General features: G+C 49.1%; 2 protein-coding genes and 1 long non-coding RNA gene across 10 annotated transcripts in view; 1 reads left to right on the top strand and 2 right to left on the bottom strand.

The window, feature by feature from the left end:
* Positions 1-348, bottom strand: part of MFN2 (mitofusin 2) — a 38,629-nt gene extending 38,281 nt beyond the window's left edge. The window contains exon 1 of one of the 7 annotated variants that reach the window (XM_077930963.1): positions 259-348. The gene's annotated coding sequence lies outside the window, so the exon portion shown is untranslated. Of the gene's footprint in view, positions 1-49 lie in introns of all 7 variants that reach the window. The other 6 variants (XM_077930959.1, XM_077930964.1, XM_077930961.1 and 3 more) reach the window with 6 other exon arrangements.
* On the top strand, positions 314-10,224 carry LOC114602880 (uncharacterized). Its single transcript, XR_003708007.2, has 3 exons — positions 314-446; positions 1,006-1,137; positions 10,102-10,224. It is a non-coding gene; the product is annotated as an uncharacterized LOC114602880 (long non-coding RNA).
* PLOD1 (procollagen-lysine,2-oxoglutarate 5-dioxygenase 1) overlaps positions 6,621-24,821 on the bottom strand; it is a 42,963-nt gene continuing 24,762 nt past the window's right edge. The window contains exons 11-20 of one of the 2 annotated variants that reach the window (XM_077930957.1): positions 24,678-24,782; positions 23,210-23,335; positions 22,488-22,580; positions 21,183-21,324; positions 19,839-19,952; positions 18,594-18,659; positions 17,136-17,240; positions 12,032-12,178; positions 10,158-10,283; positions 6,621-8,228 (exon numbers count right to left, since the gene is read on the bottom strand). In XM_077930957.1, coding sequence (XP_077787083.1) covers positions 8,073-8,228; positions 10,158-10,283; positions 12,032-12,178; positions 17,136-17,240; positions 18,594-18,659; positions 19,839-19,952; positions 21,183-21,324; positions 22,488-22,580; positions 23,210-23,335; positions 24,678-24,782 — 1,180 coding nt within the window. In that variant the 3' untranslated portion in view covers positions 6,621-8,072. The remainder of the gene's footprint in view (positions 8,229-10,157; positions 10,284-12,031; positions 12,179-17,135; positions 17,241-18,593; positions 18,660-19,838; positions 19,953-21,182; positions 21,325-22,487; positions 22,581-23,209; positions 23,336-24,677; positions 24,783-24,821) is intronic. The other variant, XM_028741611.2, reaches the window with a different exon arrangement.

Raw genomic sequence — 24,821 nt, 5'->3', positions numbered from 1 at the left:
AGCGCCCGCCCACCTGGCACATGCCCGACCCACGTGCGCGGAGCCTCACCTGGGCGCACACCTTGCACGCGTGACCCGAGCCGACACGTGTCGCGCACGCGAGGGAACGCCGCCACCCTCACCCTCCTCCTCCAAACCCCAAGCAAGTGGGGTTTTAGCGAAGCGGCACTTGGTTCGAGGGCTGTCACGTCTGAACCCGCTGACACGCGTCCACTCGCCTCACCCGCTCCCCAGGCGCTGCTGCCCTTTCACCTTCACCTTCTTCTCCCCCGGACTGCGCTGCTGCGAGAAGGAACCAAGCCCCGGGCATCGTCAGAGGGGAGCGCCGGGAGGTGACGTCACGCCAACCGCGACGGCCACCACCCCCACTGCCTCATGGGAGATGTAGTTTCCTGTTAGGCCTTCCCTTGCGTCCTTCCAGCTCCAATGCAAGGTTGCAGGGAAAGGTAAGTCCCGGGGCTGGAAGCTGAACGGGATATATATATGTGGGCTGTAATTATTATTATTATTATTATTATTATTATTATTATTATTATTATTATTATTATTATTATATATTATAATTTGTATATAGTATTATTGTTAATAATAGTATGTATGTGTTTAAGTGATGTTGTAGTGATATCATGGGCAGGGGGGGCAGCTGCCCCCTCCAAATCAAGTAAATAAAAAAAAAATACTTAACTAAAAATGGAAATAATCAGAATATTTGAAATGGAAATCTCTCTCTTGCTCAGCTGTGCCCTACAGAGCTCATTCAGTATCTTATGGGGAGTAAAGACAATGGAGTCTGCTTACTGAGTGTGCACAGAAAAACTGCATTGGGAAAAAAGGAGGAATTTGAGAAGGGAATGCTGAAATGGTTTTCAGCAATCCAGGAAAACTTGTTTTAGTTTAGATTTTTTAAAAGTAAGATAAAAAAAGGTGTGTTCTTTGTAATTTTGCAAAATGTACTCATTAACCACATGAAAGGTACTCCCGGGTGTTAATTTTTTAACTTCCTAGTTTTCAAATGACTGAAGATTCTGACAGACTTCTCTGAACTATTGGGGTCCAAAGAAAGTAATTGAAAACAACGGCTGTTGAGACATTTCATTCCGAATCTGCTGGACAGAGCCAGACAGGTGATGAAGACAGGTGGGTGTCCTAGCCCTGTAACATAAATCCTGGCTATGTCCATGAGGGATACACTTTTAATTTTTAATTTTAACGTTATGTTGCATTGCTATTTCTTTTTGAATCATATGGCTATTGTACCGTTGTATGTAGACTAGGCCACCCTATATCAGCAAATTTTTAATATCTAATGTTTTACCATTTTTTATGTGCTGTAAGCTGCCCAGAGTAGCTGGGGAAACCCAGCCAGATGGGCGGAGTATAAATATAAATAGGAGGAGAAGAAGAAGAAGAAGAAGAAGAAGAAGAAGAAGAAGAAGAAGAAGAAGCACTTTGCACAGAGAAAAATTCCATAGTGCACTCGCAGCTGCACAACCAGACTCCTCACCTGCCCCTGCTGCAACAAAACATGTCTCTCCCATATCTGTCTTGACGGCCACAGCAGGTGCTGAAACTCTCCAATGCTGTGACTTCACTCCCGAAGATGCTCTCTTCCACCATCTTCTGGGACAAATGGATGTGGCAGAGCTGGCTCCAGGTCCCAGCTCACAGAGGACCAACGCTAGCCGGTAGTAATGTACAAAAGTCTTTATTGAAGTACAGTTTCCATTTTCAAGCCGCAGCGCCCAGCTCTACGTCTTAGAGGCTAGACCGGCGAAGCTCCATCTGAGTCTCCACCCCCTGTACACCAGCTTAAGACTCTAACCTTACTCCACCTCTTCCGTCTCTCCTTTCTCCTCTGGGTCCTTCTGCCCCCCGGGGTCTCCTCCTTTCTGGACTCTTCTGACGCTGACGCTGACCCCCCTGACTGCTCCCCCTCCTTTTGGCGGGCTTTGGGACCTGGCTCCCTATCCGGGCTGCCAACTGCGCCGCCCTCCTGTACATTTGAACTTGGCGCGCGCGCCCAGCCTTCAACCTTCCTCTTGACCGTTTCCTCGCTCTCCGATGGAGGCGTGGCCAATCCTGACTCCTCTCCTCCCGCTGGCGGTGAGCCTCCTGATCCCGATACCTGGGACTCCTCCCCCCTACTGCGCTCTGGTGGGGAAGCTGGTCCTGATTTCCAACTGCTGCTCTCTGAGTCCCCTCTGGCCCCTTCTTCCTGGGGTGTCCCCCTAGGCACCCCCCTTGCTCTGACCAGGGGAGCCCCTTTCTGTGAATCTTCCGATTCGCTGGAAAGACTCAGAGACCTCGGACCGCTGTCATCGCTAACATTTCCTTCGGATTCCTCCCCCTCGCTCTCTATTTCCTCCCTTTCCTGTGCCTCTGCTCCTGAACCCCTGACATCCATCCCCCCCTCGAAGCCCCCCCTTCCCCCCTCCCCTCCTTCCGGTGTGGGTACTGGGTGCTCCGTCGTTGTGGGGGTGAGTGCCGGATACAGTTCGTCCCCCGTGGCGTACATCCAGCCGGATAAGTCCGGCTCGTTCTCCGTGCTCTCGCCGACGTCGATCTCCTCTGCTTCCATCTCTTTGCCTCCGTGCTCGAACCCAACGTCCTCCCCCAACACGTCCATGTCCGTCTCTCCCCCGTTCTCCTCTGGGGATGTTGCCTGCCAAGGACCCCCCAGCCACTTCCTGCGCCACTGCTCCTCTGGTCGATCGTCCCACCAATAAGAGCGGTCTGAGGCAGACCCCGAGGGTGATCCCTCCGGGGAACGTGTGTCTAGTGCCGGTTCCTCGTCCGAGGCGAACCCCTGGAATGTGCTGGCTGAAAGTGTGGGTGTGAAAAGCCAGTCGTCGAAATACTCGGCTGGCATGGGCCTGTGTGGGAAAAGGGCATGAAACTCGTCTTTGAGCAGAGGTTCCTCCAAAGCATAGTCCGGCACCCAACTGTTGGCGCTGGCCGGGGTACCTTCTCTGGCGAGAAGATATTCTACTCCCTCTTCCCCCCATCTCGAGTCTAAAATCTCTGCGACCCCCCCCTTGTGGGCGTTTCCCTGAGCGGGTCTGGTGCCGTGCCTGGTTCCTGAAATCTGTGAGGTGCTTTGTAGGGCGTGAGCACCGATCTATGGAAAACTGGGTGCATTCTGGATCCCTCCGGAAGTGTCAACCGGAAGGCCACTGGATTAACCTGTGCCTCGACTTGGTAAGGCCCTAGCTGCTTATGTCCGAGCTTCTTCTTCGCTAACGATCTGGCCGGCACTGCCTGGGCTGCTAACCAAACCCAGTCTCCCACCTGTATGTCTTCCCCAACCCTTCTGTGTCTGTCAGCCTGCAGTTTGTATGCGTGCTTTGCTAGTTCTAACTGCCTCCGAAGCTGTTCGTGGACCTCCTGCAACTCTGATGCTAAGGCTTCCGCTGCCTGTGGCTCCCCCTCCCCCACTCTCTCTAATCCCGGGAAGGTTCTGGGATGCCTCCCGTTGTTGGCGAAGAACGGTGTCACCCCCGTGGACACGTGCTTCGTGTTGTTGTAGGCGAACTCGGCGAGCGGCAGGTAGTCCACCCATGTTGCAGGCTGCTGATTTGCGTAGCATCTCAGGTACTGCTGCATGATGGCGTTGACCCGCTCCGCTTGTCCGTTGGTCTGCGGGTGTCTCGCCGACGCTAGGTTGATCTTGACGTTCAGGATGCCCATCAGCTTCTGCCAGAAGTTTGAGATGAACTGTCGCCCCCGGTCAGACAGGATAGACCGTGGTAGACCGTGAACCCTGAACACGTGGTCTATGAACAGTTTGGCGGTCTGTTCCGCCGTGGCCACCTTCGCGCACGGAATGAAGTGGGCCATTTTGGTGAACATGTCCACCACCACTAGCACTGCTGTCTTGCCCCTCGAGCTGGGCAGATCCGTGACAAAGTCCAGGGCCACCCTCTCCCACGGTTCGAGCGGTGTCTGCAGCGGTTCCAGCAGTCCCGCCGGCGGTTTGTGCACCCTTTGGCAGGTGTCGCACCTCGAGACGTAATCCGCGACTTCCCCCCGCATCTTGGGCCACCAAAAATCTCTGGCTACTAATTCTACAGTCTTCTCTTTGCCAAAGTGCCCGGCGGTGGGTGCGTCGTGCAACTGCTGCAGTACCTTCGCGCGGAGGTCGTCTCCCGGTACGTAGAGGGCCCCTTTGCGGATGAGCAATCCGTCGCGTATCTGGAACTCGTCGTCCTTCGCCGTGCCCCTGTGCACCTCCTCCATCTTGGCTTGTGCGAAGGGGTCCTCCTGCAGCGTGCGACGTACAGCATCCAGGTCCACGGTTGCCGAAGCGCACGCCCACGCTTTTGGTGCGAAAATGTGCTTGGCCGCCGCTGGTGCCGCCTCCTCGAGGTATTGCGGCTTCCTGGACAGTGCATCCGCCATGACGTTGTTGTCGCCTGGGATGTACTCTATCCTGAAGTCGAAGTCCGCAAAGAACTCCGCCCATCGTATGTGCCTCTGGTTCAGGAACCTTGCCGTGCGCCAGTACTCCAGGTTCTTATGGTCTGTGCGGACCTGCACTGTGTGTTTGGCTCCGATAAGGAAGTGCCGCCACGCCTTGAATGCTGCATGAATGGCTAGCAACTCCCTGTCCCAGATGGTGTAGTTCTGCTCTGACTTGCTGAGCTTCCTGGAGTAGAAGGCGCACGGTCTCCAGTCCCCATGCAGGTCTTGCTGCAACAGGACTGCTCCCACGGCCCTGTCTGAGGCGTCCGTTTCAACCCTCATCGGTCTGCTGGGATTCACATGCAGTAGCTGCTCTTCGGATGAGAAGAGACGCTTGAGTTTCTGAAAGGACTGCTCCACTTGCTCCGTCCAGATGAACTTCTTCTTCTTGGACCTGAGCGTGTCGGTAATGGCCGCCGTCTGCATAGCGAACCCCTTGATGAACTTGCGGTAAAAGTTAGCAAAGCCAACAAACCGCTGGACCTCCTTCCGATTGCGCGGGCTCTTCCGGTCCAACACCGAGCGAACCTTGGCGCTGTCCATGGCGAGCCCCTTGTCCGACAATTTGTAGCCCAAGAAATCCACCTCCGTCATGTCGAACTGGCACTTCTCCAGCTTGGCGTACAGTCTGTGCTCCTGCAGTCTCTGCAGAACTTCCTTGACGTCTCTCTCGTGAGCCTCCTGCGATTCTGAAAATATCAGGATGTCGTCCAGGAAGCAGACGCACTTCTTGTAGAGGAGTCCCGCTAACACGTGATGCATGAAGGCTTGAAAACAGTGGGAGCCATTTTGTAATCCAAAGGGCATAACTCTGTATTCATAGGTGCCCAGGGGCGTGAACATGGCCGTCTTCCACTCGTCGCCCTCCCGTATGCGAATCAGGTTGTACGCCCCTCGCAGATCCAACTTGGTGAAAACGCGTCCTTTTCTCACCGTCGCGAGCAGGTCGTCGATCTTGGGCATGGGGAAGGCTGTGGGCTTGGTTTTCGAGTTCAAAATTCGATAGTCCACCACAAGCCTTTTTTGGGGCGTGTCCTTTTTCTTCACAAAGAATACGGGACTGCCCCCCACTGCCTTCGACTCCCGGATGAAACCGCGCTTCAAGTTGTGATCTATGAACTCCCTGAGTTCCTGCAGTTCGTCTTCAGACATGGAATACAGTTTCCCGGTCGGCAGCGTCGCCCCCGGCCGGAGGTCAATCTTGCAGTCATAGGACCTGTGGGGAGGTAGCCTGTCCGCTTCCTTCTCGCAGAAAACCTCCAAAAACGCTGCGTACTTGATGGGCACTGCTTGCAGCGTGCCTAATTGTAGCTGCGGGTCATCCTCTTCCCCTTCCGGGCTAGGCAGAATGCAATGTTCCGCACAGTAGGAGGAGCCGAAAGTCAGTTGGCGCTGGTACCAAGCCAATGCTGGGCTGTGCCTGTGCAGCCAACTCATGCCTAATACTACAGGCGTGTCCGACAGTTGGGTGACATTGAAGCTGATGACTTCTCGGTGATTCCCAATTTGCATCACCATCGGAGGCGTTTGCTTCACCACCTGCCTTTCGGCAGGCTTTGGGACCTGGCTCCCTATCCGGGCTGCCAACTGCGCCGCCCTCCTGTACATTTGAACTTGGCGCGCGCGCCCAGCCTTCAACCTTCCTCTTGACCGTTTCCTCGCTCTCCGATGGAGGCGTGGCCAATCCTGACTCCTCTCCTCCCGCTGGCGGTGAGCCGCCTGATCCCGATACCTGGGACTCCTCCCCCCTACTGCGCTCTGGTGGGGAAGCTGGTCCTGATTTCCAACTGCTGCTCTCTGAGTCCCCTCTGGCCCCTTCTTCCTGGGGTGTCCCCCTAGGCACCCCCCTTGCTCTGACCAGGGGAGCCCCTTTCTGTGAATCTTCCGATTCGCTGGAAAGACTCAGAGACCTCGGACCGCTGTCATCGCTAACATTTCCTTCGGATTCCTCCCCCTCGCTCTCTATTTCCTCCCTTTCCTGTGCCTCTGCTCCTGAGCCCCTGACAGATGCCAACGGCTTTGATCACAGATAATGAGCTGCCAGGTCAAGTTCAAGGTGGTGGGCTGGGTATTGAAAGCCCTACACAGCGTGGGACCAGGATCCCTGAAAGATCACGTTGTCCTGTATACGCCAATGGGTATGCATTGCAAGCAAGGGCCAAGGGGGTGGTTTTTATTTATTTATCTGGTGCTGAAGTGATTGCAAAGCAATCTGATACAATCCATTGCAGCCTAACAGGATGGCTTCTCTGGAATTTATCTCTTTCTCATACACACACACACACACACACACACACACACAAATTTGCAAATCTGTCTGTGCTTTGCAACCCAGAGCTTAAATGTATGACATTGTTGATGAATCTATTCCGGTGAAGAGTTAAGAGGAGCAGGACCCACTGACTCCCAGCACAGTGCAGTGTTCTGAAATGCGAATTGGGACACCTCCCTCCATGAGCGCCCCCACCGGGAAAGAAAACCAATAGTTGTTGCGAAGTTTTTGTAAACTTTTTACTGTAAAAATCTCTGGTCGAAATCTGTACAACTTTTTGTGCAGGAAAACTAGGCATCCTACTAAGGAAGGGGCCAACTTTCCCAAATAAATACGTACAGCTCTTGGAAAGTGCCTCTCTGGGGCCTGCCTGTTTCGGGTGTGACGTCAGACCAAGGGGAGAAATTCCTAGAATGCTAGGAATTTGCCTAGCAAATTGGTGCCTCCACTGATCCAATGTTAAGGCAAGCCTGACTTGACTTTCTCCTGCCAACTTTGCAGAACAGGAGGAAGTGAAGTCAGCTAATGTTTTCATTCTGCCATCGCCTTACCACTTCAGTGTAGGTCAGGGTGGGGGTAGGAGGGTGAGTTGTGGCTGCCGCTGGGATGCGAGAAAGGGGACCAAATCGCAAAATTATTCAGTTTATTATTAGATATTTACCAGTAACTGGGAGGCACCATTTGGATGTTCTGCCTGGAAGTCTAGGGCTGCGTATACAGTGGCACATTGAAAGTACGTGGCTCCCCCCCCCCCAAAAAAAAAATCACGAGAAGTGCAGTTTACACTTAAGGGTGCTGGGATTTGTAGCACTCTATAACAAACTACATTTCCCAGGATTCTTGGTGTCAAGGGAACCATGTGCTTTAGAGGTATAGAGAAACACTTTGGGCTGTCTCTAAATAGATGCTACAAAGGCAGAATCAGAGAAATCCTTCGCTGGAGGCTAAACATTGAGGCTGCTTCCCTGACTGGGGGATTTTGAGCACCAGGGATGATGATGGGCAGGAACTGTGGAGGCAGCTCTCCTCACGGAACAAAATGGGGGGTTTCAGCAAGGCTGGAGCAGGATAAATTTCCAAAGGATCCTGCCGCATGTGAAAGGTTAATTAGGAGGAAGGATGCTAATTAGGAGGAGGAAATATTCTGCCTGGAACACCATGACTTTGGAACTGGACGCCCTCCTCAAGAGGTGGGGCGCAGAAATGACGGATCTGTCTCCAATCCTTTCCGTGAATTCAAGGGATTCCTCATTCCAGGTGGAGCTTTTCCTGCAGAGGTGTAAAAATGGGAAGAAAGGGTTCCCCCTCCCCGTTCTCTGTCCTTCCGGAAGAGGCAGCTCTAAGGGTCAAGAAAGGACACAGCAATGTAGCGGGTCCCTTTGGTGGTGGGGAGGCCCTCGTGGTAATGGGTCAGGCGGCCCGGGTGCATGAGAGTCCACCCCTTCCGGGGCGCTCTGATGGAGCAGTTGTACCTCAGGAACCGACAGCCTCCGCCCTGAAAAGAAGGAATAACATTTTTTTTTATAAAAACAAAACAAAACAGCAACAAGCTTTTGTAGTGGAATTATAGTACAGTACTGTATATGCTGAAGGGACGCAGGTGGCGCTGTGGATTAAACCACAGAGCCTAGGACTTGCTGATCAGAAGGTCGGCGGTTCGAATCCCCGCGACGGGGTGAGCTCCCGTTGCTCGGTCCCTGCTCCTGCCAACCTAGCAGTTCGAAAGCACGTCAAAGTGCAAGTAGAGAAATAGGTACCACTCCAGCAGGAAGGTAAATGGTGTTTCCATGCGCTGCTCTGGTTGGCCAGAAGCGGCTTAGTCATTCTGGCCACATGACCCGGAAGCTGTCATGGCCACATTCTGGCCACATGACCCGGAAGCTGTCCCATATTGACCTTGGCCAATAAAGCGAGATAAGCGCCGCAACCCCAGAGTCGGCCACGACTGGACCTAATGGTCAGGGGTCCCTTTACCTTTACTGTATATGCCTTGATAGGTAGCCTATATGCGAAGAAAAGGTTTTTTTTTTTAAGGGTGTGAAAGGATTTTGTTAGGAGAATCTGCTTACTCAGACTGTCTTGAGACTGTGTCAAGGATGTTTGTGCAGGAAAAATTCAGCCTTGAGCTAGCCAGACAAAGAAGAGACACCCTGTTCTTCTTGCTAAATCAGACATCCAGCCTTGATAATGCAGGCATGCTTTTCCTGAGAGAACATGACTTTATTTACCATACTTTTAAGACTAGGTTTTTTAAAAATAAAAAAAAAATGTTAAAAAAAGAGGGGGTAGTCTTATACACGGAGGCAATCTCCCCCCCCCCTCATTTTCTTAATTTTCCCCAAAATAGGAGGCGTGTTATACACGGGGGCATGTTAGAAAGTGTGGGAGTGCCTCTACGTAAGTGTTGGATTAGGACCCAAGAGACCAGGGTTCAAATCCCCACTCAGCCATGCCACTCTTGATTAGGGGAACCTTCGGCCAGTCACCGCCTCTCGATCTAACCTACCTTGCAAGGTTGTTGTAGGGATTAAATGAGGAAGAACTATGTGTGCCACCTTCAGCTCCTTGGAGGAAAAGGTGGGATATTAATGGAATAAACAGAAAATGTTTACCTCTCTCCAGGCTAACTGTGAGCGGTAACTGAGGTCAGCTAGTGAAGAAAGGTTTCAGCGTTTGGGACTTTTTAGGCGAGTAAGAGACAACATGATACAGGTTTATAAAATCATATATGGCACAGAGAAAGTGAATAGGGATCCCCCCCCCCCCCGGTCTCATAACCCTGGAACTTGTGGGCATCTAATGAAGCTGAGCGTTGAAAGATTCAAGACAGATCATAAAATCGCAGAGTTGGGAGAGACCTTGAGGATCATCTAGGCCAGGGGTCAGCAAACTTTTTCAGCAGGGGGCCGGTCCACTGTCCCTCAGACCTTGGGGGGGGGGGCAGACTATATTTTTTTGGGGGGGGGAATGAACAAATTCCTATGCCCCACAAATAACCCAGAGATGCATTTTTAATAAAAGGACACATTCTACTCATGTAAAAACATGCTGATTCTCGGACTGTCCATGGGCCAGATTTAGAAGGTGATTGGGCCGGATCCAGCCCCCAGGCCTTAGTTTGCCTACCCCTTGCAATTCAAGAATATGCAGCAGCTGTTCCATATGGGGATCGAACCTGTAACCTTGGTGTTATCAGCACCACGTTCTAACCAACTGAGCTATCCATAAAATAAAGGACTTCTTGCAGAGCATAGTTAACCTGTGGAACTCACACCCACAGGAAGCAGTGACGGCCACCAACTTGGATGGGACTAGGTGGGCCATTGGCTTGATCCAGCAGGCTGTTCTTATTTTCTTGTGAATCCCAGCCCGTTAGGTTCCAGATGCTTTTTGGACCGGAAGAACAATCTCCAATGGCACTTACTTCGTAATCTATTCCGACGCGGTTCAAGGCAATGTTGATGGTGAAAGTGGAGGCGTCATGGTGCGGCATCAGCGAAGGCTGCTCGTCGGGTTTGTACCGGACGACAAAGGCCAGCTCAAACTGGGTCTGTAATGGGGAGCGGACAGAACATCATGAAAAGGGCCACCATGCCAATTGGAATGAAGACAGAGCGTTGTCAGGCTCAGGATCTGTCTATGGCAAGGCAGCAGATTTCACCGACATGCAGAAGAGTGGCATCGCTGATTCAGTCGTCAGTCTCACCTCTCCCCATAAGCTTTGTGCAGCCACTAGTATATCAAGATTGTTTGGCACTTTTGTGTTTTTTTTTTGGGGGGGGCAATCAGGTTGCAAAGCAGCTTGAGGGAAGGGAGGGTTTGAGACGTCACAGCCGCCAGCCAGCTAGTGCTGTGCTCTGCTGGCTTCTGCAGCAAACCCTGCAGAATTGATTCCCCCACCCACCGAACGTTGACTAGTTGGAGAACAAGCTGAAGCTGAGTGGCAGAGGATGTGCTTTGCATGGAGAAAGACCCAAGTCTTCCTGGGAAAATCTCTTGCCTGAAACCCTGGTGAACTCTGCTGCCAGTCAGTGCCCAGCTAGATGGCCCAATAGCCTGAGTCCATATAAGGTGGCTCAGGAACACAGGAACCTGTCTTCTACCTGGTCCATCCAGTTCAGTATTGTCTACACAGACTGGCAATGGCTCTCAGACAAGGGAGATTCCCAGCTCTACCCGGAGCTTGGAACCTTCTTCATGCCATGCAGGCATTGAGCTACAGCCCTCGATTGTGCCACTGTATACTGAGTTAGACCAATTGGCCCATCTAGAACTGTCTGCACTGGCTGGCAGTGGCTCTCTGGGGTTTCAGAAAAAGGGACATTCCCAGTTCTGCTTGAAGATGCTGAAGGCTGAACCTAGGACCTTCTGCACGCAAAGCAGGTGCTCCACCACTGAACTATGGCCCTTTTCTTAAGACACAGGAAACCGTCTTATCCTGAGTCAGAGTATTGGGCCATCTAGTTCAGTATTGCATGCACTGACTGGCAGCAGCTCTCCGGGGTTTCAAGAACGAATCTTCCCCAGTTTCACCTGGGGATTGAAGATGAGACCTTCTGCATGCACAACAGCTGCTCTACGGCCCTTCCACAGCACAATGCCTCTTGGGGTTTTAAAAACGCATCTGTGGCGTTTGCCCTCCTAGGTGACATCATGCTGGGTCATAAGGAAAGGGTTAAATGTGTGTGAAGTGATTGGCCAGTGGGAACCCAAGGGGAGGAGTTAGCGTTAGTGTTGTTAAGGGTCAGTCGGGTGTTAGAGAAGGGAGAGTGAGGATACATCTGTGGGTTGGGATAGTTTGATGTGAGAGAGTGAGAGAATCTGTTATGAGGAGTCAGATAGACAGTTGGGATAATCAGTTAGAAGTTATTAGGAAGGTATAGGCCGGTAAAGAAGCTAAGATTAAGAAACTGACAAGAAAAATTATCTGAAACCATAAACCTGTTCAGGCTTATAAAATAAACTTGTTTATTTGGTTTAATGTTAACAACTGTCTGGACTCTGTGTGTACGCGAGAGAAACGGGTTGGTGGCAGCGGGGAAGCAATCACAGTGGTGGCACAGGGATCAATAGACCGTCAAACGTCCGGGGACCCTGTGTGATCGCCACAGCATATTTGTGCATATTCCAACCTACCTCCTCTCCCTGTAATTACTTCCCACGGCCAGCAATTACTTCCTATGGCATCCCCCCCCCCTTCACCAACTTAGGGTCTCCAGTTCAAATCCTGCTGCAGGAACCAATTCCTGTTGATTAGATTCTGGATGTTCTCAGAACGACAGATGAGCCGATCCTTACCTTAGTGTAGTACCCAGGGTACAGCTTCTCCGTAATGGGGGCGATGTACTCCAGGAGAAACTTGTACCACTCCCGTTCAAAGTTGATCTGGTTCATGTGGATATCGATCGTCGGGACATTTTCGTATCCTCCCAGGATCCGGGTGTCCTGCCAGGTGAAGAAGAAGAAGAGTTTGGATTTGATATCCTGCTTTATCACGACCCACTTAACACACCTTCATGGCCTAGGTTGAGCCTCGAAAACTTTGAGGATACACATAGCCGCTATCACATTCTTTAGTAGACCCATGTTTTTCCACCGATTCGTGCTGTGACTTCATGGTCCGCAGGGCAATTGAAGGTTGGAGTTGACTGCAGCCTCCAAGTAACAAAGGCCGCAAGCCTATTTCTTACGAGCTGCTGTCCCAAATCCGTATGAAACTTAGGTCAATTTGCTGGTCCAAGTTCGAGGCCCGGGTGTTCTCTGCGGCATACGTTATAGCCTCCTTTAGGCCGGGCCCCCAAAACGTTAAAGATACACGTAGTCGCCATCAGCTTCTTTGTAAAGCCATGTTTTCCTCCGACCCGTGCAGTGACTTCCTGATCCGCAGAGCTAATGAAGGTTGGGGTAAGCTGCAACCCCCTAGAGCCGAGGGCCATAAGCCAATTTCTTACAGGCTGCTCTCTCAAATACACATAAAGCTTAAGTCGATCTGTTGGACCAAGTTTGAGGCCCGCCTCTTTTCCGCAGCATATGCTAAGCCATTTTCTTACGGGCTGCTCTCTCAGATATGCACAAAGTTTAGGTCAATCTGCTGTACCAAGTTTGAGGCCCGCCTTTTTCCCGCTGCATATGCGATCACCTTTTGGCGCCTTGAGGGTCGGTGAAGTAGTAGCCGAGGTTAATGCAACTGGGTCTACGTGCGGCCTCCTCACGGAGGATGTGCAGTTGTCCGAAGCTAGCACGACGGTGCGGATACGTCAATCCAAAACGGATCAGTCAGGTAGGGGTTCCCTTGTAAAACTTACAGCTTCAGCGCAGCAGGGCCCATGCCCAGTCAAGGACACTAGATGGTACCTTTACCTCAGACTGCCTGGTCCTGGCCTGCTCCTGGTTCACGAGGATGGGTCACCTTTGTTGAGACACCAATTCACAAGGGTACTCCGCAAAGCTATTGATGCCTGTGGTTTATCTTCCCAGGATTATGCTGCACACTCATTCAGGATTGGCACCGCCACAACAACTGCACGCTTGGGCCTGCCAGTGGATATGATTAAGGAAATGGGCCGGTGGAAATCCGACGCTCATAAAGGTTACATTCGTTAGAATGTGCTCTGCTCCATTACCTCTACTTACCCGTATTTTTCTTTCCTTTATTCTCAGCCGTTCTCAGAAGTGTCTGGATTTGTGGCCATGGTATAGTCCATTGGGCCCGCGTATGGTCGGTTACCTGTGGCCTCACCCCTAACCTTGGATTGCCACCTGGAGTGCGAGTTTCCTGGTTTTCGAGACGAGACATGCGTTGGGAAGAGCTTATGCCATTGCGGAGAGGGAGAGTTGCCGCATTTGGCCCTCCTGACATCCTTATCCTTCAAATGGCCTTGTTAGCAGAAGAAGTGTGGACTTGTCGTGGCACATAAAAAGAGATTTGGATGAGATTGCTGCCTTGTGTCCCGGAACAACGGTGTTCTGGTCCTTCTTCCTGAAGAGAATTGTGTGGCGCGGTGCGCAGAACTGTATGGCCATTGAAAAATCCAGGAAACTCTTAAATCGTGCAATAGCCCGTTGGGTGCGCTTTATGTATGGCCGAGTCATCTCTCATGACTGTATCCGGATTGGCGACCAAGCCTTGTACCAGAATGATGGGGTTCATCTTTCAGACCAAGGGAATGACATTTGGTTAACTAGCATCATCAGCAGCATCAGGGATTGGTTACAGCTGTGAGGGTATTGGCGGCGAGCCCCTTTTGGGCTCGGGTGGCGGTTAGGCATTGGAATAATGTGTTGTGGTGTCGAAGGGCTAGGTGTGGCCATCGCCTATGCCTTCAATTTTTGGGTATTCCGTTAAAGGAATCTGGCGGTCGTGTATTCTGTCTGATGCCTGCTTGGCGGGAGGCCATGGCACGACCCTCGGTGACATCAGGGGAGAGCCTATAGTTGGATTAGCATCAACAGGCTCCACCTACTGGTGAATAAACCCACTTTGTTTCTGACTCACCCCTCTCTGAGGGGGTGGAGTCAACTGACGTAATCCAATGCCTAAGCCAATACCTTTTCACTTGCTGTAATCAATAAAGTTGTGGCCTTTTCTTGCCCATTAACCTTATATCACGTGTCCTTGTGTTTCATTCCACTGCACGGGGTACGGGTCCTCGAACCACAACTTCCGTTTGTATATAGCTTTTGTGTCACTGCTGTTTTGCTGGACACAAAGGGAAGCAGACATGTTTTCCTTTGTTCCTGAACTATGCTGAATAAAATGCTGTACATTATGCTTACACATTTCTCTGTCTCCCTCTTCTGCTGTGAGAAGATTTATTCACTCTGCTGATGGAGCATGCACGGCCTATAAAAGTATCTGAGGCTTGTGTCGCTGATTGATGCTGTTCCAAGGGAGACCGCCAGCTGGCCGGTGGCTGGAGCCAGCTGGGGGCCTGCCTGATGCCCCCGTCTTCCCGGCAGTATCCCAACATACTTCAGACCCCTCTCCCCATTTGATCGCAGCAACAGTGGGAGGCTAATGGGTGACGACTGGCCCAAATACACTAAGGTTACCAGATTTTTTTCAATGAATCCAGGGACACTTTTCAACTTCAATAGGAATGATAGGATTTTCTCAGGGGACTGATTTGTAAATCCGGGGACTGTCCCCGGGAAACGGGGACGTCTGGTAACCTTAAAATACGCCCAGTAAGAATGTAAGCAGAGCCTACTGGATGAGGCCAATGGCCTGTCCAGTCCAGCACCTTCTTCTCACAGTGGCCAACCACATGCCTGTTGTGGGGAGCCTGCAAGCAAGACTCAAGGCAATAGCACACTCCCTTCCTGTGGCTTCCAGCTGATGGTATCCAAGAGGATTCCTGCCTCTGACTGGAGAGAGAGCATAGCCAGCTTGCCTAGTAGACCTCCTCCACAAACTGGTCCTTTTTTTTAAAGCCAACCAAGCTGGTACCCATCACTTCCTCCTGCAGAAGTGAGTTCCACAGTTTGGGTACGGGGAACTCAGCATCCCCACTGCGAGCCAATGGTTTTTGAGGGTTTGCTTCAGAATGATGCTCTCTAGAAGCTTATTCCTTTCTGTGTGTACAAGGAAAGCCAGACCTCAGAAGTCTGCGAAGGATACTGTCTTCTCGGGGGACTAAAGAACCCTTATTTGATCCTTCGTCGCACAGCTGCAGAACAGCTGAAGGAATATATATTGTCTCTAATCCCTAAAATATATGAGGCAGAATATTCACATCTGTGCTCCTGAAAAATGTGGAGTGGCTTGCATTGCACTAGCCCTGTATAATTAAGTGCTTTTGAAAGGTTATTTTTAAAAATAATAATAGAACCACACCCTTGTCTAAATGATTTGTGCTCATACCTTTGTGATCCCACACAGTTCAACATTTGATCAGAACTGTTGCTTCAACAAAATTATTATACTGTTTATCCTAGTATTTTTGTCACTTGGTATTTCAAGTTACTTTTCAATGCTGATTTGCATTACCTAACTGATGCAGGCTAGAGTTTGAAACTGAATTACTACCAAAATCAAAAGGGCCTCCCATATGAATGCTTCCTATTCTGTTAACTGCCCTGAGACCTGCGGGTATAGGGTGGTATATGCCGTATTTTTCCATCTATAAGATGGGGGCAACTACCAATCGCCAGTCCATCCTCGGCACTATCCGTGTATAAGACGCCCACTGATTTTTGACAATATTGTTTTTTTGGGGGAAACCTAGTCATACACGGAAAAATATGGTAAATTCAATATATAATAATAATAATATTATAATATATTTCCTTCAACCAACTGATACAGAAATGGAAAAAATACAGTTCGCACAGAATGCTTTATCTAAGCAGAACCAAAAGAGAGGCAAGTCTGAGCTGTGTGCTTCTACAGTGAGAAAGATCTAGGCTTTCTTTTTAAAGCAAAGATTCTTAATTGCTTTAGGTGGTAGTCCCTTTTCAGACTTCTTTTTTTTAAAAACACACACACCACATTTTGCTTAGTGATGAAGAGTTCTGCATAGCACAGAAGTTTGCATGGAACTGGCTCCCATAGATGGCTTGGAAAGAGGACTGAGCAAATGAGCAGAGGGCTATGCACTGAATATTCCAACATTATTGGATGCCCATGAGCTCTAGTGTTATGAGAAAGGAAGAAAATCTTTTTCATATCCGTTATCTCCAAACCGTGCGTCATTTTACAGCGGAACCTTTAGTTCTGGGTACGTAAATTTCGGGTTACGAACACGGCAAACCTGGAAGCGTATACTTCTGGGTTTCGCCGCATCCGCAGAAGTGCTCAATTGCGCCGTGCACATGCACAGAAGCGGTGTCTCTGCCTACAGATTTTTCGGGTTGTGGACAGACCCCTGGGATGAATTTAATTCATATCCAGAGGGTCAACTGTATAAACTTCTATCCGATGAGCTTCATAGCTGAGTGGGGATTCGAACCTCAGCCTCTCAGGTCTTCGTTCAATTATTTTATTGTTGTTAGTCGCTCTGAGCCCAGCTTCGGCAGGGGAGGGCGGGATATAAATAAAATTATTATTATTATTATTAATTTTAACCCAGAGATACAAACAAGCAGAGCTCGGATTCAAACAATTACAGTGGTACCTCGGGTTAAGTACTTAATTCATTCCAGAGGTCCGTACTTAACCTGAAACTGTTCTTAACCTGAAGCACCACTTTAGCTAATGGGGCCTCCTCCTGCTGCCACGCCGCTAGAGCACAATTTCTGTTCTCATCCTGAAGCAAAGTTCTTAACCTGAAGCACTATTTCTGGGTTAGTGGAGTCTGTAACCTGAAGCGTATGTAACCCGAGGTACCACTGTATTAGAATCCTTCTTTTAAAATGCATCTGTTAATGAATTTGGTAGATTTACCACCAAGGGCTGCCTTACCGTGTTGCCTCCCTTGGACCACTGGCCAAAATTCTCCATCTCTTCTACGAGTTCATCGCAAGCTGCGTTGGTAAATATCGGAAACCAGTAAACATCCGGGCAGGGCTAGCAAGACAGAAGAACCGTAAGAGCTTAGGGAGTATGAGAGGAAGGGCAAAGGAAAACGGAAATAAAGACCAAAACAGTCAGGGTTCTGGATATTTCAGGAAGCATCACCTCTTGTATGAAAACAACCCACCCCACTCCTGACCCCCCACAAAGGTTTGAGAACCTATAATGAATCTCCATTGCAAACGTTGCTTTTTTGTTGTGTATGTTATGTCACAGTCACTAGCCAATCGTCACTAGCCAATCAGTGCTGGGCAGAGCAAATGAGGGCAGAGGAAGATGAGTGAATCTCTTGAGAAAGGGAATTCCAAAGCTCCAGGGCAATCACAGAAGAGGCACTGCTACTATGTGATTGCCCTCTGGGGTGCTTTTCCTTGGGGAGTTCCATTCATCTCCTTTTCTGTCACTCATCCATCGGCTGACTAAGATGAATTTCTTCCATCATTTTGGCTCGTCCACACTTCGGCTTGTGCCGTGCCTAGAAAGCATGAGTCCCCTTGCCCTGCTGCTTTCCAAGGCAAAAGCTGCTCTTTCGCGATCAATTGGAACAAAAGGCAATCCGGGGGAAACCTGAATTACTGTTTGCTCCAATTGAGCGCTAAAGAGTGGTTTTCCCTGGGGGAAAGCAGTAGGAGAGGAAGTGTGGTAACTCTCTCTCTCTTTTTTAAAAACATTTTGATTTCTATTTTCATACATTGTTTTGATTATTTTCTCTTAATCGTATACTGTGTATCGGATTAGCAATGCCTTGTTGAAAAGCGTTTTCTTTTAAACTTGGTAAATAAACCAATAAATGGCAGGCAACAAAACGTCTCAGAAATAGATTGCGAAATAAAATATCGTGAATTCAGATACTTATGTTGAAGGATTTATAACCCACCTTTTTAAAAATCCACAAGGCAGCTTAAAGATAAGAAATATGCTCTTGAGACACAAGCAATATAAAATAAATTCCCATAAACACAAACACACAAAGTGGTGCTAAACAGGATTTTAAAAAAAATAACCACATATTAGAACTGGGTGAAAGCAAAACACAGAACATAAGAAGGGCCTGCTGGATCAGAACAACAGCCAACCAGGTGCCCCAGAAGGGAGCCCACAAGCAGGATCTGAACCAAAGATCCCTCTCTCCTCCTGTGGTTTCCAGCAACTGCCATTCAGAAGCATTAGTGCCTCCAGCTACGAAGCCAAATGAATATCTCCGGGGAAACCACCACCGAAAAGGCCATGTGCACCTGAACGTGGGGCCCTGGGAGCAGGCACCTCCTTCAGTTTGCCTATCTGCTCTTTTGGTCCTCTGCACCCCAATTCAGCAGTCCCGTTTCAAAAGAGTCAAGGGCTATTTACCGTTTCTACCAGTTTCCCTTTCAAGGCTGCGGTGTAGTTTTCGTGAATGTATTTCTCCTTCCAGTCCTGTGTCAGGAGAAAATAAGAACAAATGAACGTTGGGGGGCTGGGTGGGTGAGGAAGGTGACACATTCTTAAATCATATCCTTGTGGTGTGGGGACTAACGGGTGGCAGGAGAAATGGTTTTGTGTAAGCCCTTACGGTGGCTATTAGAGACTTAAGGCGGGAAAGACAAGCGTCCGCCATGTATTACCCAATGGATTGAAGAGATCATGTCCTTCTGTCTATGTTTGAATGTATGGCTTATGATTGTCAATTTTATCGAGACACCCATTTAGAGACAGGTACCCAGGGGCTCAGGGTGGTGCTGTGGGTTAAACCACAGAGCCTAGGACTTGCCGATCAGAAGGTCGGCGGTTCGAATCCCCACCACGGGGTGAGCTCCCATTGCTCGGTCCCTGCTCCTGCCAACCTAGCAGTTCGAAAGCACGTCAAAGTGCAAGTAGATAAATAGGTACCGCTATGGTGGGAAGGTAAACGGCGTTTCCCTGCGCTGCTCTGGTTCACCAGAAGCGGCTTAGTCATGCTGGCCACATGACCCAGAAGCTGTACGCCGGCTCCCTCGGCCAGTAAAGCGAGATGAGCACCGCAACCCCAGAGTCGGCCACGACTGGACCTAATGGTCAGGGGTCCCTTTACCTTTACCTTACCCAGGGGCTCATGTCTGAGAAAGATCCACCCTAATTTTAAAAGCTTGGGCTGGGGTTCAAAATTAAGCTCATAATGGGTGGCCCTGGGGAAATCGCATGCCCCATGTCTCCCAAATGTTTGCAGCTGAATTAAAATTGGAAGCTCCCATTCTCTTAAGAACATAAGGGGAGCCTGGCTGCAGGATCAGGCCAATGGCCCATCTAGTCCAGCTTGCTGTTCTCACAGTGGCCAACGAGATGAATCAATGGGAAACTCACCAGCAAGACCTGAGCGCAGAAGCACTCTCCCCACTGCAGCTGGGATTATTCCCATCCCTGCAGCTGGGATTATTCAAACTCCCACCGGCACTATTTAAAACTTTCCGGAAAACCCACATCACCGCTGAACACACAACAGCAGCACGAACACAGGACCTCTCCTCTTGCTCTGCTTACACATTTCTCCCTTCAAACTGGTTCCTAGAGAAATCCCGCTAGCTCCTAAATTTTGCGAAAGGTACTGCCCGCTGGGTTATTCCACAAGAGACATCTCACCTCTGGGTTGCTGAAGATCTGCCAGAGATCATTGTGCAGGTGGCTTGTCTGATAAGTCTCCAGCGAGAGGATATGGCCAAACTGTTGCTGGTTCGTCACAAAGAGGAAGATGCCCTGCAAATGAGGAGAACCGTTGCTCACAATTGAAAACTAGTATCCCATGAAGCCAATCTACCCTGTGGTTTCTTTTCCCAGTTGGCCTAGTCTGTGGTTTTCCTCCCCACTATTCCAGAACAACACAGCTTCTTGCCCAGGAGTGTAGTGGCAAATTCAGAAGTGCAGGGTTGCTTCATGATAGCCACAGCTATGTCCCCTTCTAAGATTATGCAACCTTCTAAGAATATCCAATAATTAGGGACGCATTGCAACGATCAGTGCAGATCTCAATGCATTGCCTGTCAGCTAGATCTACTATTTTCTGTGCACATACACAGAACCTTAGCATTGCAGATTCGGAAGGGACCCCAAGAGTCATCTAGTTCAACCCCCTCCAATGCAGGGGTAAATTATGAGTGCTCCAATATCTTCTTTTGGAGAGACTTAAGTTGCCAACAAAGGTCCGTATAGTTAAAGCTATGGTTTTCCCAGTAGTGATGTATGGAAGTGAGAGGTGGACCATAAAGAAGGCTGATTGCCGAAGAATTGATGCTTTGGAATTATGGTGCTGGAGGAGACTCTTGAGAGTCCCATGGACTGCAAGAAGATCAAACTTCTCCATTCTGAAGGAAATCAGCCCTGAGTGCTCACTGGAAGGACAGATCCTGAAGCTGAGGCTCCAATACTTTGGCCACCTCATGAGAAGAGAAGACTCCCTGGAAAAGACCCTGATGTTGGGAAAGATGGAGGGCACAAGGAGAAGGGGACAACAGAGGATGAGATGGTTGGATGGTGTTCTCGAAGCTACCAGCATGAGTTTGACCAAACTGCGGGAGGCAGTGGAAGACAGGAGTGCCTGGCGTGCTCTTGTCCATGGAGAGACAAGAAGAGTCAGACACGACTAAACGACTAAACAACAACAAAAGTTGCTTTTTCTGCAAAGTTCCATTTGCAGAACTTGCACACTTTTCTCTTGAAACAGAAGCATACAGGACAGCTCCAACTCCTTGCTGCTCTTCTCCAGAGTGTCCCCAGGAGCTGATCCTCACTTTCTTCCTTTCCCTCTAGCTCCAATCAGCACCAAAGGGCGAGGAGATTCCATCTCAGAGGCTAAAAAAGCTCCTCTTTCATGCTGATTCGGTGGCTCTAGGATGCGGAAGGCAAGTACCCTGCTGCAGAGATAACAACAGCAATTCGCACACCCACCCCAACCCTGCACCACAACGCTTCTGTTCTTGCCACACCAACCTGTTCCCGGATGTTGTGGCAGAAAGCCATGTCTGCATCTAGCTTGCCGCTGTGGAAAAAGTCGGTCTGAGTGAGCTGCGATCTCAGGATGCTACCTTTTATCAGGTAGACGCTAGAGATGTATGGGACGTTCCACAGGCCACTGAAAAAGGGGGGCGGGGAGAAAGAATTAGGCATGAAGGCGCATTAACCACCCCAAGGCCTTTTACCATATACAGTTATTAAGGCTGCCATTCTTATTATTTTTAGTTTCATCAGCTACCGTATTTTTCCGTGTATAAGACGATGCTTTTTGCTTTTTTTTTTTTTTTTTTTTAAAAAGAGAGGCAAAAATTGGGGGTTGCGGATAGTGTAACTTGCGGTTAATGGCAGCAGCAAGCTGGAGATTGGCAGCGACAATTGGGCAGGCGATTGGCGGCTGTGGCGAGGCAGGCAGGCGATTGGTGGCTGCGGCAAGGTGTGCGATCGACAGTGGCTGTGGCAAGTGATCAGTAGTGTCAGGCAAGCAGGTGAGCAATTGGCGGAAGTGACCTCCCCCACACCCACCCCCCAAAAGCTAAACAACTTAATTTCTTAATTTGGGGTTTAAAAAAATAGGGGTCATCTTATACATGGGGGCGTCTTATACATGGAAAAATACGCTATATTCTGATTTTTAAAATTGTTCCATCAATTAAAAAACGGATTCAAAAATCAGCCAAAGAAGCAGCATTGCTGCTTTCAACTGTGGAGGCAGAAAACAGCCATCCTGGCTGGTAGCCCTCAATAGTCCTCTTCTCCATGAATTTGTCTTCTTTTAAAGCTAGTGGTCATCATGTGAGCATGTCCCATAGTTTAATGATGTGCTGCATGAAGAAGCATTTTCTTTTATCCACCCTGAATCTTACAACATTCAGCCTCCTTGGATGTCCACAAGTTCTCATGTTCTGAGAGAGGGAGGAAAATTTTTCCCTATACGCTTACTCCGTGCTATGCAAAATTTTAAACCCCTCTGTCATGTCACCTCTCACTCGCCTTTTCTCTAAACTATAAAATCCAAAATGCTGCAATCTTTCTTCATAGGGAATCACTCAATCCATGATGTTGGCTTGTTTGAAACTAGTCACGGTTCAAGTTCATGCTAACCATGGTTTGCTTGGTCCAGATGACACAAAAAACTGTGATTAAGCAAAACCAGAGGCAGAAGCTTCGGAGAGAAAAGGTTGGGAGCCTGTAGCTCGTTCCTACTTATGGACTATTGTTGTAAGAATGCTAAGGTCTCAAATATAGAATAAATGTTCATAATTGTACAAGGCAAACACATACATAAGTACCGTATATAAACCATGTGTCTGAAATAGAACAGGAGAGCAATCCTGAAGCCATTTTGACTCTCTCAAATTGATCTCGAATATTTCTCTGCAAGGAGGAAGGAAATGGGAAAAATTTTCCTATTGACTTTGGACAGTAGGAGCTTACACCTCCCTGCAAATACAGTCTGACAAGTATCTGTTAAGCTGAGCAAACTCAATATGCACAAGAGATTCAGGAACTACCTTTTTATTCTATTTTTATTTGAGATTTACCATCTCAAAGGAATGGCCAGGCTACCCAGAAAATGCAATCAAGTAAGGCATTCTCAGGTATCCTGGCAGACAGGAGAGAAGCAACACTCTGAAATTTCTGCTGGAGACCACCTCCTACTGTGATGTATGTATGATGTTTTGGGGGGTGGTCTTGGGCTACAGGGTGGGCAAAGTCTTTATAGGGGCTTGCACACCATTGCTCAGGGTCTTTCCTACCTACTTGCAATTAGGGGAGGGAACTCTGTTGCAACAGAAAAATAAAGATCTGTCTTGCTTTCTGTGGATCCTGCCTCCATCCATTCATCTCTGACCGATCATGGACTTAGGGGACTCAGTCCCTTGGGGAGTTGGGCAGCAAAAGCCAAACTCCCTGTTTTTTCTACAACACTTTGTGCTAAACTATGGTTTAGTGTGACATGGAGAAGCAGCCCAAGCTTTGTTGAAATCCTTCATGGTACTCACATCCGGCGTCCCTGGACGATATCCACATAGTCCTCTGAGCGGGCGTAGTAACCGTCGGCACTGAGGGCCCCCCAGAAATTTGACCACAGCTTACCAAGACGACTCACAAGTGGGGCAATCACAAATCTGGGAGGTGGGGGTTAAGGAAGGCACAGAAAAGAATTGGATATTAGTGTGCATATGAACCCAAAACTTGGGGAGGTACTTCTGCTTGTATAGAGGTGGGAAACAGTGGGATGAAAGTGTTAAGGAAAAATCTAGGTGCAAGGCTGCTCAGTTACCCAGCTGGTCGGGCAGAGCCCACGGGTCCCTGCGGAATAGAGGAAGGAGTCCAGCCAACCGGAGCAAATAGCTGTAGACCAAAGTTTATTGTGCAATAGGTTCAAAGAGCAAATTTTGAACCCAGAGGAAGGGGTGACAAAGACTTTTAAAACTTTTCCCCACATCCCAGAATACAGTTCGAAGGGGAGGGGTTAACCTTGGCAAACAGGTCCATACAAGTCCTTGGTACAAGATTAGCATAAGCAGACATGGCGGGGCAAGACTCAGGTATAAGATTAGCATAGACAAATATGTCTTAAGTACCCACCACCCAAAAGTACAATAGAAGTTCCTTTGCATGTCTGGAGCCTGAGGCGAGTCAGGTGATGAGATTTGGCTTCCTTTGGCTAACAATGAGCCCAGCAATTGTCACCTCTGAAAACTTCCTGGAGTCCTTTTGCAAGGGGAAAATAGCTTTGGAATGGGGGGGAACTGGGAAAGGAGATGATTTTATATTATTTTTAAAGCTAGGTGACTTCCCTGAGCTGTCAAGTTGGAAGGATATATTCAGGCATAATATTTGTAATATTTAACTTTAAAGATGTGCCCCCCCCTGTAATTTCCGTAACAAAAGGCAAGATATTCCCAGGTCTATTTGGCCCAGGATTAACTTCAGAACATGCATAAAATTAAGCCAAGTACATTTGCATAACTTCTCCAAGATTGTGGCATTTACTAAGCGAAAGGAGCTATGCAGGACAATGAACTTCCAATTCTGGAAAACCTTACTCAGAAACTCCTCTGGGTTTTGATAGCCAGTCAAGCAGTTTCAAGCACATTTCCTCTTCCATAGGGGCTAGAAACTTGCATCTTTTAAAGATTTGAAATACGAAAGCAGAGTTGTTCGAAAAACTGGAGTCTGTATCTCTTTCCCCCTCCCCTAAACTCACACAAAATGGTGGAGTGGAGGGGGAGGCACCTTGAATAATAGAACTGTATAGTTGGGACCTCAAGTCCAACTCCTACAATGCAGGAATCACGTCTAAAATTAACAATCCAATCCAAACGGAGACAGGCTCTCTTGCATCAAGAGAGGTTTGTTTCAATCTGGCAGCTGCATCCAGATGTGGAACGTGGAAGGACCACACCTTCTCCCTGAACTTGCCTAAGGCACCCACAGAACAGGAAGCTGAGCTAAGCGACTCACTTGTTCTGTTCGATCAAGATCCGCAGGGCATCAGGGTTCTTCAGCACCACTTCGGCATCCACGCTGAAATAATATTCACAGACTGGGTCTTGCCTGCACAGGTCCCTAAAGAGGCAATAAGCAGGCAGATCAGTCAGTCAGTCC

This window comes from Podarcis muralis, chromosome 7 (assembly GCF_964188315.1).
Source record: "Podarcis muralis chromosome 7, rPodMur119.hap1.1, whole genome shotgun sequence".
Taxonomy (NCBI): domain Eukaryota; kingdom Metazoa; phylum Chordata; class Lepidosauria; order Squamata; family Lacertidae; genus Podarcis; species Podarcis muralis.
This window is presented reverse-complemented; position numbering and strand designations above follow the sequence as displayed.